Source organism: Sinocyclocheilus grahami, unplaced genomic scaffold, assembly GCF_001515645.1.
Source record: "Sinocyclocheilus grahami isolate Dianchi unplaced genomic scaffold, SAMN03320097.WGS_v1.1 scaffold100.1, whole genome shotgun sequence".
Lineage (NCBI taxonomy): Eukaryota > Metazoa > Chordata > Actinopteri > Cypriniformes > Cyprinidae > Sinocyclocheilus > Sinocyclocheilus grahami.
The window spans coordinates 654,024-671,145 of record NW_015505279.1 but is presented as its reverse complement, the minus strand read 5'-3'; the positions used below and the strand labels follow the sequence as shown (position 1 = coordinate 671,145).

The window sequence follows — 17,122 nt, the reverse complement described above, 5'->3', positions numbered from 1 at the left end:
TGTGTGTGTGTGTGTGTGTGTGTGTGTGTGTGTGCGTGCGTGTGTTTGTGATATGTGTGTGTGTGTGTGTTGTGTTGTGTAGGTGATGGAGAGCTGCAGCAGTACGCCGACATCTTCAAGCAGAATCACATCACAGGACAGAGGCTGCTTCTGCTGTCCGAGACGGACATGAGAGATCTGGGTGTGACATCTAAAGGACACATCATACATCTGAAGGTATCAGGCTGCTTCCTCCAGAACATTTTTAAGTGCTAGCACTGGTGCTAGTGTGCCAAACAGCTCATTGGCACTAGGGGTGTGTGATATTGACAAAAACTTATATCTCTATATTTTCTGGGATTTTATCGATGACGATAATTAGACGATATTTTGCTGAGTGTGTTATTGTGCTGGTACCTTAAGGACTGCCGAAGACAGCTGACTCCTAATGTTTTTAATATTCTTCATATTCTGTGTGGTGGTCAGTTCATACTGATAGAAATTTATCTTTTCCAATAAGTTTGAACAGATTTTTGCATTTTATGGGCATTTTTACCTTTATAAAGCCATTTTTTCTTAAAGTGTCCATTATCTTTTGAGTCAAATTCTTACATTTAATCAGAGAATTAGAATAATAAGACATTTTGGCTGTTACCAAACAAATTAAATCAACACAGAAGCTGCATTTCAAGTGGCATTTAGATGTATTTACACACATGTATTTTGTTTAATGCAAGACATGAATGCATTTAACCTGCAATTACAAATGCATAAATAATGTTTTGATATATTAAACATAAAACGTTGAATACTGATATTTGAAATGATTTAAATCATGAAAAAAAAAGAAAAAGCCGAAATGTGAAATGAAAACCACCAGCAGGTGGCAGCAAAGCACTGTTAATAAGTGAGTCATTGCGATTGAACCGAATCATTTAAACGGTTGATTCATTCAGGAACGAAACACCGTCATGTTGCTCAGAGACACAAAACGGCACTGTGGCTGTATTCAGCATGATTTTTGTTGGCGAAATAGAGCAAAAACAAGCAATATGGTGTCTAAAACGTAAGTCTCTTAATTAACTTATTGTTTATTGAATTCAGTGTCACATTTGTAATCCATGGTCATTTTTTGAAAAAAAAACGGCACTCAAGCAATATGCTGTCTAAAACGTAAGTCTCTTAATTAACTTATTGTTTATTGAATTCAATGTCACATTTGTAATCATTTTTGGAGAAAAACGGCACTCTTAGTGTGAAATTTAATAACTATATGAAGTGGTATAAATATATACATTTTCTGAATTTATGATCATTCTAAATGCATTTTAATAGACTGAATCATGCAGTGAAAGAAAACACACTAAATGCACACACACTAGTTTAGACTTCACTTAATGTATGCGCGCGCTCTGTAGGGGTGTTTTGAATGGTTTTTGCAAAATACTCGATAATGTCAAATCGCACATCGTTAAAACAACAATTACGATATTATCGCAGACGATATATATCGCACACCCCTAATTGGCACACATGTAAATGTATTAGCACACTGAAGAGTGATATTTGAAATTGTTGAATTATTTTTAAATAATTAATTGTTACATTTGTTATTATGATTATTTCAAACTAGGCATGTGACAGTATCGAATTTCTATTTTGCGAAAATTGCTGCAGCTTTTATCACGGTATTATTGTTATCGTCTTATAACAAAAACAACTGAACATTTAAATACAATAAATCAATACACAAAAATGTATAAAGTAAACAAATGTTTTAAACTGATTAAAGTGCAAAAGAATGATAAAGAACCTTTAGTTTCTCAACGATGCTTAAACTGTGCTCAGAGGGTCCAGGATCGCAATATGAACAATATGAAGACCAAATGATTTGAGGAATGCCACATTCTTTTCGGAGAATGAAACTATATTTTAACAATCGACTGATTCGTGTCTTGGAATTCTTTTTATTTCCAGCCAAGGAATTTTAGAAATGTCTGTGACAGCATTGATATTTTAATGAAACTCAAATAATGAAATGAATAGTTTGTCTTCCTCTGGGATACGCTGGAAACTGACACCACACGTCTGGTCCTGTAAGGCATTCATCTGCGTGCTCCATCCATAGAGAGCCTGATTTGTTGAATGAATTACTCTAGATGTATATGACATATGCCAGAGTCATAAGTGATACACAATGGTATTAATTGTTGTTTTGCTGCTGAAAGTCCATTAAGAGGTCATAATTATGTTACATTCACACACAGCTGGTCATTGGCTGATTGTCAGTGCGCTGCATAAATCCATCTCGTGATGTTTTAAACAATATGTCAAATCTTTCTTTTTCAGACCGAAATTGAGAAACTTACCCACGACTACCTGAACCTGTTCCACTTTCCGCCGTTGATAAAGGCATGTGGTTTTTTGGTTTCATTGCTTCTTACATCAGAGTTGATGGGATTTTGCATTTGATGTGTGGGGTATTAAAAATAAAGAAAATTGAATCATAAAACTACTATTTTGCTTTGCATTAATAAGTGCAGTTACTAATAATAATACACGGTTATTTCTTGGTAATGCATATTTGACAGTAAAGCACTGAGATTGAGTTGGGAAGCATACAACATTTACTTTTAATAAGAGTAACATGTGCAAAATCTAATTTTGTATGCGCTCTAATCTTATTAAATGCACCATTATTCTTCTACCATTATTCTTTAGTATTATACTGAACTGACCAAAAACTTCAGGGATTATAAAAGGAGTGCTTTGAAGAAATTCACAAATTGAAGACTTTTTTTTTTTCAAGTCACTTTGTGACTTTTATTATTGCATACACAAAAAAGTGTAAAAATTTGTTTTTTGTAATTGTGATTTTACAATATTAAAATATATAGCAAAAAAATTGGAAATGAATGACTCATCTGCTGCCATTTACTGGTTATAATGGTAATTTGATGTTACCTTTTTATTTTAAATAAGTGTTACAAAGTATATTTTGGTCATCCCATTAAAAATAACATTTAGAGCTTTAAAGTGACACAAATAGTTGTGTGAAATACTTGAAAGTCATTGAAAAGTGCTTGAATTTCTCTCTCAAAAGGTTGTACAAACCCTGAAATGAATAATGTAATAACATTTGACTATTTCTGCCTCAACACCATGCATGGTTATAGTTTTCGTTACTACTTCTGGTGCTCCATCCATAGAGAGCCTGATTTGTTGAATGAATTACTCTAGATGTATATGACATATGCCAGAGTCATAAGTGATACACAATGGTATTAATTGTTGTTTTGCTGCTGAAAGTCCATTAAGAGGTCATAATTATGTTACATTCACACACAGCTGGTCATTGGCTGATTGTCAGTGCGCTGCATAAATCCATCTCGTGATGTTTTAAACAATATGTCAAATCTTTCTTTTTCAGACCGAAATTGAGAAACTTACCCACGACTACCTGAACCTGTTCCACTTTCCGCCGTTGATAAAGGCATGTGGTTTTTTGGTTTCATTGCTTCTTACATCAGAGTTGATGGGATTTTGCTTTTGATGTGTGGGGTATTAAAAATTAAGATAATTGAATCATAAAACTACTATTTTGCTTCTATTTTTTTCAAGTCACTTTGTGACTTTTATTATTGCATACACAAAAAAGTGTAAAAAATTGTTTTTTGTAATTGTGATTTTACAATATTAAAATATATAGCAAAAAAATTGGAAATGAATGACTCATCTGCTGCCATTTACTGGTTATAATGGTAATTTGATGTTACCTTTTTTATTTTAAATAAGTGTTACAAAGTATATTTTGGTCATCCCATTAAAAATAACATTTAGAGCTTTAAAGTGACAAAAATCAATGCTTTAAAGTGACTGTTTATTTCACACAAATAGTTGTGTGAAATACTTGAAAGTCATTGAAAAGTGCTTGAATTTCTCTCTCAAAAGGTTGTACAAACCCTGAAATGAATAATGTAATAACATTTGACTATTTCTGCCACAACACCATGCATGGTTATAGTTTTCGTTACTACTTCTGGTTTGATCTCTCTAGATCTCAAAGCAACCTTAGAACTGATCAGAGCTGATAAACGGTCTGCGCTGTGCGTTATGATTTGTTGCGTTTGCCCTTTGATGTTTCTCATATGCAACAGAAATGGCAGCGCTTATGAGTTGGTCGCACCAGTGTGACCGCTCACAAAATGTAGTCGCACCGGCAGAAAAAAAGGTCACAGTAATGTATTTACATGTACATCCACTCTTAGGATGGTTTGGCCACTGAGGAAGCAGAGGAAGAGTGGAGGAAGACTGTAAATCTGGAGTTGGTGTTTGGGTATCACTGGAAAGCAGGCACAGGCCAAACGGTAAATCACACCACTACATGTGTGTCATAGTTACTGATGAATCTATGATACAAAACTCAGTCCATAAAATATGCTGCGATGCTGTTATGAGTGTTTTGAGGGTTTTGTGGGTGGTTACCAAGGAGTTACTAGGTGGTTGCTAGGCTGTTGTTATGTGGTTGGTTGGGTGTCAAGGCTGTTGTTTGGTGAAAATCGTATGTGGACCAATGATGTAATGCTTAGTTTTTGTCATATCTATTAAATTATTCAAAATACATTAGAAATGCTGTTTAGTTTTTGCATTAACATTTATTTGAATAGTTTTGAAGCATAAACTCAAAAATGTCTGGGTGATAAAACTGCTCTGATATCATAATGAAGAAAAAAGCTTATTAAGAAAACCTTATTTAAGTATTAAGACATAATCTTTTTGAAAATAAAAATTAAATAATGTTTTATATTTTAATGTAAGTTATTTTATAACTTATACTTATCAAAACTGATTCACTGTTTATAAATATTCGAAAAACTTCAACATTTTAATTTTGACATTTTTCAAAAGTCAAATCATAGTCATGCGGTCCAACCAACTAGCATGCAGAGGTATGCAGAAAAAAAAGAGGTATGCAGACCCTCATGACTGTATGTCAAGGACAGTAAGTCTCTTAAAACATTGAATAACATTTTATGACAATGGAGCATTAATTCAGGTTGTAAAATGTCATGCGGTGCGACTCCCCAAAATTTTTTCTGAATTCAAAAATAATTTGATATTTGTAAAAAATTATAATAATAATAACAAATAACTTGAAATACATTTTTAAAAACTTTTAGGAAATTAATGATTGAGATGTGGACAATCACATGCATTCAAGATGTTTACAAAACATTTCAAATTGGAAATGGTACAAAAATGATTACATTTCCAAAAAAGAAGAGATTTTCCCTGGTCATTGACTCATGTCCGATCACTTAAAAAGAGTAATTGCATTTTTCGTGGTTCTCTTTAATGTATGTAAACCCTAAGATTTCTTGGTTATTTGCTGTCATTATTTTTGCATCACGGTCTGTGTATCATCTCTTGTGTTAACGGGGCTTTTGTTGGAGATGTGATGTCTTGTCATAACTGCGATGTTTTGTCGCAATTGCAGTGCTCCTCGATTTGAAGTTGTCTTCCTCAAAGATGCCTGTTATCGGCCTCCTCCGAAGATAGACCACTGTCTCGCTAAATGCATTTTCAGTTCCCAAGCCTCTTGTTTTTGTTCCTCTTTTTCGTTCTCTTAAAAAAGGCTGCGAGAGATAAACACATTTTCATCCAAGACGATGCATAGCATCCACCCCCTCTTGCCGGCGAGCCTTTGTTTGGGCCCCTGACTCAGGAGAGCAACTGCGTCTTCACTTGCCGTTTGAATTTAATCAAAAATTTAGCCAGAAGTCATTTTCTTTTTAAAAGGCAAATGTTATTTAATCTTTCAGCTGTTCATTGTCCCATCATAAATAGTCCCCTTTCAAGGCGTGCGGCGGGGCTGAAGCGGGGCCGCTAATTGCCTCCTATTTCTCTGACATGTGGTGGTTTGGTTGGGAGGAAGCTCAGCGGGAAGAAGGAAACAGGAGTCTGAGAAAATGAGAGCTAATTATTTTCCCCTGCCTGGTGTCAGCCTCCGTGTCAGCCTTGTTTTTACAAACTGCAAGGTTTTTTGCACTAAATAAAACAAACCCGAGTTTTTTTTTTCGCCTTTTTTCGCTCGCTCGCTCTCCGTCTCCATCTCTCTCTCTCTCTCTCTCTCTTTCCTGGCGGTGTCGTGGTACCAGCTGCACTTCTCAAAGCCTAAATGAGACCCTGCGATTGTGCTTTGCCCATCTGACAGCACAGAGTGTTTCTGTTAATGAGGATATCAGGGCTTAGTCGCCAGAAAGGTGCTGAATTATGTATGAGGTGTCATTAGACGCTTACCACGCTGGCCGTCATTACCGCACATTGTTTCTGCCGCTGCTATTAGGCAGGGCTAACGTTTGGCAAACGTACTGGACCCCTTTAAGCCCCGTCCAAAACAAACAGGGATGCGTTCACGATTGCCTTTTCACGCTTCCTCGCCTCTCACACCAAGAAGAGCGCTCGTGCTCTGTCAAGATGTTGTGGAAATGTGAACGGCCACGTGCTTTAAACTGTTACCGTTGACCTCGGCGCCGGGCTGGCAGATTGGACGGATCATTACCGCTCTGCCCAGCACGCTCGGCTCAGCCGTGTCTAGCATGGCCTCTCAGTAAGGGGCCTCATCTCCATTGCTAATGTGAATGAGAATGGATGTTAAGGTCTCTCGCTCTTGTTATGCCTGAGGAACGAACACGGCCGCTTCTCTGCACTCTGATCTCTCGTAGCTTCAGTCTTCACATCATTCTGTCTCAGAAGCACATGTGTGCGTGAATGAATACTCTCCCGTTGACATTCAAGCATTCATTCTCACGCTTGGCTTCCTCCAGGATATGTTTGCATTTACACGCCACACCTCAATGCCGCATGGCTTAACAACAGAGCAAAGTTCAACATTATCTGTAACACTCGACAAGCTAGTGTTAAATGTGTCAATTTATAAGCATTCATCGGTTGTCCTATTGTACGTATTCAAGGCCCAGAGACACCGAATCATCATAAAAGAACGAAATGCTGACTTTGTTTGCGGTGTATTATGTCACCTGTGTCTTGGCCAAAAAAGCTGTGCTTGAACACACCGCAAATACTATAGCCAGTGGCCAACTAGTGACCAACCAGGCTCCATACCAGCAGGTGGCGGTAGACTGTATGTCAAATCAAAAGAAACCAGAATTAGAACTGCAGATATTCAAACTGTAAACAAAGAAGTGCTTAATGTTGGGTCCGAGTTCACCTCGACAGTCAAGAGTTGAGTCCTAGTACTTAACCAATTGCGTTTGAGAGGGAGACGTTTATTAATGTCTTTTAATTACACGGCTCTGTGGAATACTTGATTCTGATTGGTCATTCGCACCATCCAGCAGTATGTTATTCCCAGATAACAACCGCCAAATTGAATAACACACCGCTCATCCGGGTACTACGAGTTATCTTGACCGGTACTACTTATATGCTTAACGAGTCACTCCGCTATCGTTGACTGTCTGGCGCCATCTTGTGACTGAAAACACTTAACCACCGCGTGTTACAATGGAAGACTTCAGCATTAATTTCAACATTAAGCTTCGCGTCGGGGTCCTGATCACCCTGTCGGGGTTTATTCTGAGATAACAACCGGCTGGATGTACATTATCCCTTACTTATCTTAATATTATGCTGTTACTTCTTTTTTTAACTTTCGTGTTACGCGTGGCATGGATTTGTCTGTACACCCAAGTCCGTCCAAATCCAAGTTAAACTCTATCCCCAAATGCTCAGATGAGATGTCAACTCTGCGTGGTCCATCTTGACTTTGTTGTTTGCTTGTTTTCGTCACTTACATTATTCTGCTTGTGCACTGGTTCGTGAAGCTGAACAGCCAATCAGAGTGGTCTCTCTCATCAACAGGCTCTGTCGCCAATTCAACATGCACTAGAAAGTTCCATCCGTGTCCAGTGTCCCAGCTATTTCTCTGCAGAAGTCATCACCGATAAAAATATATTGGCGTCTCTCTTACATGCTGCATCAACATGACTGCTGTTCCTGAAACCACGCCTTCTTTCTTTGCGTGCACATTTGGGCGGCATTATGCAAATCTTCCCACATAGCGACGTAGACATGTGGGGGCGTGTTAGAACGAGCCGTTTTAGGTAGGCGTGGCTGACTCTTAACTTTTATAAAGAATACCTCTTTGGATTTGAGACTTTAGTCTTTGCAACTTTACAGATCTTCTTTATGCACCAAGAGCTTGTAACCCTCCAAAGAGAAAGGAACAATTTGCGAAAAATCGCATCATATGACCCCTTTAAACTAGAATTGCGTGGATCTCACTGGGCTCACACAAGCGCTCTTCAACACAAGTCTTTATTGTTGTTGCCGTTTCCAGTTGTTGTTCTGCTTCTTCTGTTTCATTTTTGACTGTGAAACAATGGTTTGGGGTAGTGCAAAAAAGCTAACTATTTGAATAAGACCACCTCTGAGCCATATACGGAGTCCAAGGCAGCAATTCATGTGTCTTGTGTCAACACACACGCCCCACAGAAGAGAAGGGTGGGGTGAGCAGTAGCTCATTATCATTTAAAGAGACATGCACTGAGAGCTGTTTTTGACAAGGTTAAAAGGGTGTTGTTTTACACAACCATTGAGGAATTGTAACCAAAGTATGTTACAGACATTTCATGAAAACCCTAAAGAATCATAGCAACCTGTAGAAAATTGGCATCCGATGTCTCCTTTAAAAGAGGGGGCAACCACTGCAGAAACACCCTGGCAACCACCCAGAATTCCTCTGGAGCTGTATAGCAGCATGCCAAATACTCAGAATAGTTGACAGGCAAGCATCACTCAAATTGAATGACACCTCAAATCATGAAACTTATGATGGGAGGTTTTGCTATTTGTGATTGTATTTACCATTTTCACCCGTTTTTTTTCCCCCCACAGAAATTCCTGAAAAGATTCTGTGTACTTACACTGAAAGAGGGAGTTAGAAGACCAATATCATGGAGATGACTTGAGAGTAGCCAAAACACCCTAGAAACCACATAGCAATTGCACTAAAAAACACCCAGAACACCTTAGCAATGTCCTGGCAATCACCCACAAGTTTTGTATGGAGAAGAAGTGACAGAAAATTAGAATTTTTATCTAAGCAATTAGATTTTAAAGTTTTGATTTTGAGGTTTGTGCTTTGCAAAAAAAGCCAATAAAGCTCTTAATGCAAATAAACCATCATCGTCCTCTAGGTTGTGCTGTTGGGTTATATCACCCTCAAACAGCTAAAATCATACAGGTCTTCATTTCTGTTTGTTGAAAACATGCATCATGTTTATGGCCACATTTACCAATACATGATGCTACACTTTAACCTCATTCTACCGACTGTTGTCTCATCTGTATCTCTGTCTTTCTGACCTCCGCAGGACTGCAAATGGAAAATGTACATGGAGCTTGATGGGGATGAGGTGGCAATAGCATATATCAAAGATGTGACCTTCAATGCCAGCAGACCAGATGTAGATATATTAAAGATGACCAAGGTGGGAAATGTCATATAACACTGTAAATTACGTCTCCATTTGAGGAATGCAGCAGACTGAGGTCGTGTAGCTGAGATGACTGTGTCATTATGATTCCTCACAACTATGTTTACTCCACCAACACAAGTTTTAAATGTGTTGCGAGTAGAAAGAAGACCCGATGCATGTTATAATGCTGTCATGGCTTTCAGTCTTAGGTTGATGTGCTTTACTGTTTGTGGTAAAATCTAAATTACTCTCCAGCCTCCGTTTGTGATGGATAAATGGATCGTCGGAATATCTGGCACACAAACCGTTGACTGCACAGTAAACTATGAGGTAAGTACTAGACAAAAGACTACAACCACAGTACAGTCAACATGAAATAGCACTTTATTTTACAGTCTTGTTCTGCGTGTATTTACTACATACTTACTATAGTAATTAGTAAAGGTACTAACCCTCAACTCAACCCTGAACAAAACCTAAAACCGTAACCCATGTTAAGCCCATGTAGCTACCTTATATAACTCACAACTTTCTTGGGTAAGTACACCAAAGTACAGTGCATATACTTCCATAAAATAAAGTGCAACCAAAACTTCCGAAATGTGCCTTTTTTATAGTGAAACTGCATAGTCTATAAGAAAAAATTGTAAGATGAGACTTCATTTTAATCAATGGTTAAAAACTACTGCAACAAATGTGGCAGAGCAAGTTTTGATGAAAGATTTATTTTTACTTATCATATAATAGTAAAAAGTACTATTTAGTATACTTTAAAAAGAGGACTTATTACAGAAATAATATATTTTAAAAGATTATACTGAATGCATGTTAAATGTAATTTCAAAATGTATTTCATGATACATTTTCTTGACATATGCTGTATGTACTGACAAGCATTTATGGTAAATAAAATATACTTTAACATAATTTCTATTAAAACTTGCTTGTCATGTATTTAAAGGGGTCATATGATGCTTTTTTAAAGATCATTATTTTGTGTATTCTCTCTCTCTCTCTCTCTCTCACTCTCTCGCGCTCTCTCTCTCTCGCTTGCTCACTCGCGCACACACACGATGCGCAAAACTCCGCATTTGAAGTCAATAGCAAATACTTAAACTAATAACAAAACAGTAGCTGATTCAGAAGCGCCAGATTGTCATAGCAAAGTCAGAATGACCTCCTCTCCTAGGTTCACGAAACGGTCGTCCATAAAATGCATCGCTGTTCTGTTGTAAGTGATCTTAAAGATTCCTAAATGCATCTACTTTCGGAAGGCCAAATAAAGTGCTTTTGCTTTCGCCTAGAAACACACAGCGTCTCCCTGACATGCTGCTTCAACACTAACTGCGGTTACTGAAACCACGCCTTCTTTCTTTGCGTGCACATTTGGGCGCATTATGCTAATATTTCCACATAGTGAGGTAGATATGTGGGGGCGTGTTAGAACGAGCCGTTTTAGGGGGCGTGGCAGAGTCTTAACTTTGATAAAGAATATCTCTTTGGTTTTGAGACTTTAGTCTTTGCAACTTCAGGGATCTTATCTCTGCACAATCAGCTTGTAACACTCCAAAGAGAAAGCAAAACTTGAAATCGCATCATATAACCCCTTTAAATATATCTGTAATTATGAAGCTACAATACAATACAATTTAGTGCATTTAAAATATATTACATTGAAATGTGATTTTGTATAACACACTGCAGTTAAAATGATAATCCAGTACTTTACATGTGCTTTAGTATATTAGTCAACAAAACAAAATAAAAGCATTTCTTTGAAGCACGACGAAAGATCAATAAAACATAATGATTTAAAATGGACTTAAAGTATAACTTTTAATTTGATTAATTATTTCAAAATGCACTTTTTAAAAGTGTACTGAAGTGTGAAACGGGCGTTAACATGAACTCTCTTGAGTGGCCTTTAATTGCATTAATATAAGTACAATTAAAAATATACTTTTAAGATTTGAAGTACACGACAAGTGTACTACTTTTTCACCAGGGTATGAATGCAAATTAAGAAAGTAAACGTTTGATTTTAATTTGATGTTACATATAAAATAGATGTTAAAGGCAACATTTCACTTGACATTTCTTTGTTATTTTAGTGTACTTTCAGGTAGTAAACTGATGTGATGTCTGTCGTTGTGATTTAGTACAATAATAGTATAACCCGTTTCATAAAACTCCTTATGTGCAAAAAAATTGTGTACAATTATTTGGGATATTTTGTAGTTAATAGAATGCAGCATTTTCAAATGTGCCATTAAGGTTATAAGTGGACATGTTTCAACTGGTAGCTTGTCTCCTGCCAGAGTAACGTGAGATCTCCTAAGTGCACGAGACATGAGCACAGAGTGCAGTGGAGACCAGACAGCGGGAGGGACGTGATCAGACCTGTAGAGCTGGCCATTGAGACGGCGCCAAACATCAGGGAAAGTTACAACAGAAGCAGGTCCAACTCAGGTAATATGATACTGATTAGTAGAGAGTTTGCTTGGTGTCATATTCAAATGAATTATATTCAACTTTCTTTTGAAAGTCAATATAATTCACACACACACACACACATATATGTGTGTGTGTGTGTGTCTGTGAATTATATTGAATCAAAAGAAAGTTGAATATAATTAATTTGAATTTATATATATATATGTATATATAATTTTTACACAAAATTGTATGTTGCATGCATTCATCATTCAACCCAAGGTTTGCTAAGACAAATATATATTCAAATATATTTTATATTAAAATATAAAAACAATCAATTGTATTTAATTTATAGGTAAACTAACTAGTTCCTACTGAGTAATAGCTTAATTTGGGCAATATTTGCAATACTGTTACTTTATTTTGTATGTTTTTATTTCAGTATTTATTTTTATTTATTTATTTAATTTTATTTTACCATTTTTGGCTGTTGTATTTGGAGATAAAAAATAAAAGCAATTACAAATTACAAACATTTTGATATCAGGGTTGCAGAAATTGCAAACCCCACATGAAATGAACAAAAATAAACCAGCTGAAATGATATTTAGTTTGCCCTTCCGAGATTGAATGTCCTTTCAGCCCTATTTTGCATATTCATGGAAAATGTCTTGGCTTGTCATTCTGTTCCTCGATCAGGCGTTGATCCCAAATGGATTCACAGTCTGAGAATGAAGCAGATTAGAGAGCATGCTGCCCCGGAGTCCACAGGCAAGATGACCCTCCCTCAGTTCCTGTCTGCCATCGGGAGCCAGTCATCGTACGCCGCTGCTGTGAGGAGATCGCCCAATCGCAGCCCTCTCACTCCATGGACAGACTCGCGGAGTTCCTCTCCCACCCTTTCTGTCAAACTCTCCACTATCCATCTGGGGTCAAAGGGCAGCAGCCCATCCAGCACGACATCTGACAGCACCTCGGAGCGAGAGCGGCCCCCTAGTGCTGGAGCTAAACACAACTACAACAGAAAAACATACTATGACCACACGTTTAAAATCACTGGAGGAGGAAGAGGAGAAGCAGAAGCCAGAAGGTTTAATCAGATATCACAGAGAGGATCCAGAGGCATCCAACATGCTGGACGGCCACGAAACTACAACTCTTGCATAACGCCATCTAACCACCAACGCCCAATACCAGGGATGTCAGTTGTCACTGAGGGGGTGAAGCAGAAAGGGGCGTCTGAAGAGGCCGGGTCTGGTGATGGGGACTGGATCAAAGTAGAAAGAAAGAAATCTAATAAACAGGAACATAAGCATCAGGAAGTGAGGCAGACCAGAGGCCGGCCGCGCAGAGGAGGGAGAGGTGGTGGACGTGGCCGAAGTTGAGCGTTTATAAAGCGTTAGGCTGATAGAAGGGGTTGGTAATGAATCACGTTTGATCTACTGTAAGGGCTGGAGAGCTGGTTTGTAACCAAAGCACTTAACCCCGGTTGTTCTTAGGGGATTGTAGGTGTACTGTAAGCAGTGGCGCAAAAAGGGGGTATGCCGTATATGCAGTGCATAGGGGCCAAAATCATTCTGTGAAAATCTTCTTTAATAAAATGTTATAAATAATCAAAAGCTTAGTTGTTAAAAAAATTATGCAATTGAACATTTATATTTAATGGTTGTTTCACATTTTAATGAGTTCAAAAATGTATTTATTATAAACTGAGTACATATCAACAGTTCACCCAAAAAAACTATGCATTAATGAGGACAGCAGTGTCTAAGTGAACTAACAGAGATGGATAGCTTACCTCTAAAAAAACAAATAAGTCGAGATATGTTTGTGAATGCTTGGCTTACATTTGAGAGAAACTGAGAAGATTGTTAGCAAGGATGCAAACTAGTCAGCTTTCGCCGAAAATCGCCGCTTTGAATTCCAAGTAGGCCATTTGTGTTGATCTGGCGTTTTTTTAAAAAAACTCTTGATACTTCATTCTTCAGTACCAAAAAAATGTGATTTTTAAATGTTATAATAATGATTTTATAATGTCTAAATGTAAATCTAAAAGCAAAATTTTTATGGGGTTATTATGACAATGAGCGACCCTCTGCAGCCATCTACTGGTTATAGTGGGAATATATTTTAATAGTGTTTATTTTCCACCAGGTGGCAGAAATCTCCCACTTAAGCATGGCAACATTTTTATTAATGATCTCTACAAGTAAAAATATGCACATTTTTTTAAAGTGAATTTTACATATAGTGTTCTCATTTTATATAAAATATACAAAAATATGAATAACTTTGAAGGCAAATGAATAATAAAACACGTAAATCCATCCAAACTCGCCTATCTAAAAAGTGAGCAATATTACGTGTAAAAAAAAAAAAAAAGTGTTATACAGTCTCTTTTTTTTCTCCCCCTCTCTCTTTTTTTTTTGCTGTGGCATTGAAAATGGTGGAGTGGGAGGGGATTTGCACTTGTTTCACTCCTGATGAGTTCGTATCCTTCCATGCACAAGCTAGTTACTGGGTTTTTGGTCATTGACTCGACTTACAGACAGTTTTCTGTGGGGGTTAGTGCTAGGGGATAGAATATACAGCACTGATCTTGCATACCCCTCAGAAAATGTGCGCTTGCGCCCCTGACTTTAAGTACACTTCAATAAAAGCATCTTCTAAATTGACACAGATAAAGGGTAATAGTTCACCATGAAATGAATATACTGATCTTAAATGTCAAATTATTATGCATTTTGTGAAAATTGTCTCTGCTCTTTTATTGTTGACATTACCCTCCCAGGTTTAAACTTGAAATTGCCTCTCTTGTGCTCACTGATTTTCTTTTATTTCTTGTTTTTAAAGAGTTTCTTGCTATGCTAAATACTTAAGTGATCGTAACTGAGGACTTTTTTTCTATTAAACTGTTTATGGAAGATTATTTCATTTATATGATATTAAAGATTTATTTATTATATTGGTGGAATTTGAAAGCCTTTGTCAATTTATAAGATTAATAAAAAGTTACTCTGCTTGTTTGATCTAGTCAGCATTTCGCGCGATTTATGTGCCCTTATGCAAATGAGCTCTGAGGTTTGGCGCCACAGCTAAAGATCCTGTAAGCGCGTGTAAAGCCAAATAAACATGGTTGTATTCACTTTTATTCAAATAACCCAGGACTTCTAATACGATTATATCAACAAGTGTATACTCGACTCATAATAAAAAAAATGATAATGCAGCTCTTGAATCTTCAGCCTGCTCGATTGCGTTACTGCGTTAGTTTACGGAGCTTCCAGGACTCGCGTGTGGCGCGAAGAGAGTCCCGCCTCTTCCAGAATTACCCGCCAACTTCCAGAATTACCCGCCAACTTCCAGACTAACCTCCGCGCCTCAGGACAGAGGGACTCATTCAGAGGACTCGGACGCATTGTGAACGTACACACCCTCAAGTCACAGCGAGCTCGACACAATGCGCTCCAAGGTACAGTCAAATATAATATAGCTTTTGTTTTCTAGAGACCTGCTGTTGTATGTGTGGCTTTGTGTTTTCTGAAGGAATAATGCTCTCGTGGCGTGTGTAAAGTTTGTTTCAACGCTATAAAAGAGTTAAATTAACCTTTTGAGCGATTAATCATGTCATTTCTTTGTTTGGTAACGTTACATAACTGTTACATGTATTGGTTAGTCCTGCTGGTTTAGTCAAATAGTATGCTTGTGTTTAGTGGGGGCAGGGGTCGTCCCAAACTTTAGAAAAATGTGATCAATGTTTGTTTGTGAAGTAAAATGGTAAGCCTTTAAAAGTAATGCATTACAATATTGCGTTACAACCTAAAAAAAAAGTAACTACGTTACTTTTTATGGAAAGTAATGCGTTACGTTACTTAGATATGAACAGGGCTTGGTTGTTTGTAATATAAGAAGTTATATTTATAGAAGAAAATGTTCCCAAGTTGCATCTCTACTGAACACCAGACTGATCTGGGCAGGTTTAATTTGGCGTGTCTGCTGGACTCTTCATGAATGGTTTGTATGTTGTGCACAGAGGCAGCAGGCGCCCCCCCCCTCCACCAGAATGAACCTGCGCAGTTACAGGAGCACTGCTGTGGTTATGGTGAGGGGCGTAAAATTTCTGTCACACGCTTGAGGTATTCAGCCAATCACAACGCACTGCATAGCTGTCCAATCAGAGCACACCTCGCTTTTCAGACCGATGAGCTTTGTAAAAATCAACACGTTTCGGAAAGGCGGGGCATAGAGGAGAAACAATGTACAGTATGCGGAGAATGTGTTTTTTTTTTTTTTACCGTAACCCGCATAAACACATTTCATTACACCAAATGTTCTTTTTTTTAGCAACGTCGTATGACCCCTTTAAGTCTACTTGAATATATTTTAAAATGTAACCTTTTGATGCAAAGCTGAATTTTCAGCATGATTACTCCAGTCTTCAGCAGTGTTGGGGGGTAACACATTACAGGTAACGTGAGTTACGTAATCAGATTACTTTTTTCAAGTAACTAGTAATGCATTACTTTTAAATTTACATCAAAATATCGGAGTTACTTTTTCAAACAAGTTACACAAGTTACTTTGTTTTCCCATTTATTCACTGACTCCTCTCCTGTCCCTTGTTGAGATAAATTAGGTGTGAGGTGCAGAGGTACATCCTTCAGCCTGAGCCTTGTTCATTTCACTTTTGGTGTGACGGTACAGTTGCTACAAATATAACTTTAGTTTTTTTTTTTGTTATTATAAATAAGCAAGCCCAACTTGGGTGAGAAGTAACAAAAAAGTAACCATGCATTACTTTCCAAATAGTTACTTTTTATAGAGTAATGCAAGATTGTTATGCATTACTTTTAAAAGTAACTTTCCCCAAATCTGGTCTTCAGTGTCATATGATCCTTCAGATATCATTATGATTTGCTGATTAAGAAAAAAAAAATGTATATCAGTGTTGAAAACAGTTGTGCTTAAGACTTATTTTAGGAACATAATGTCTTTACTGCCACTTTTCAGCAAGAATTCATTAAATTGATCAGGTTTTCACTTCTTTGAAAAGGAGAAATCTTACTGTCCCCAACCTGAGCTTTTGAACAGTAGTGTACATGCAGTCTCAAGCGTTCATGTTTTGTCATGTTAAATTGTAGTAATAGTGCCTCTGTATTGTTTCTTATTTTTTTTATTCTCCCCACCCCCCCCTTTTGCGTGTG

The 17,122-nt window shown here is 37.4% G+C and overlaps 2 protein-coding genes across 2 annotated transcripts in view; both read left to right on the top strand.

Annotated features, from left to right (window-relative positions):
- map3k20a (mitogen-activated protein kinase kinase kinase 20a) overlaps window positions 1–13,548 on the top strand; it is a 40,708-nt gene extending 27,160 nt beyond the window's left edge. Inside the window, exons 15-21 of the mRNA XM_016276280.1 lie at window positions 83–216; window positions 2,329–2,391; window positions 4,248–4,346; window positions 9,378–9,494; window positions 9,738–9,812; window positions 11,801–11,951; window positions 12,618–13,548. Coding sequence (XP_016131766.1) covers window positions 83–216; window positions 2,329–2,391; window positions 4,248–4,346; window positions 9,378–9,494; window positions 9,738–9,812; window positions 11,801–11,951; window positions 12,618–13,303 — 1,325 coding nt within the window. The 3' untranslated portion in view covers window positions 13,304–13,548. The remainder of the gene's footprint in view (window positions 1–82; window positions 217–2,328; window positions 2,392–4,247; window positions 4,347–9,377; window positions 9,495–9,737; window positions 9,813–11,800; window positions 11,952–12,617) is intronic.
- A 3,196-nt stretch (window positions 13,549–16,744) lies between these two features.
- LOC107588247 (cell division cycle-associated protein 7-like) overlaps window positions 16,745–17,122 on the top strand; it is a 1,878-nt gene continuing 1,500 nt past the window's right edge. The window contains exon 1 of the mRNA XM_016276278.1: window positions 16,745–16,774. Within this exon, the coding sequence (XP_016131764.1) occupies window positions 16,745–16,774 (30 nt within the window). The remainder of the gene's footprint in view (window positions 16,775–17,122) is intronic.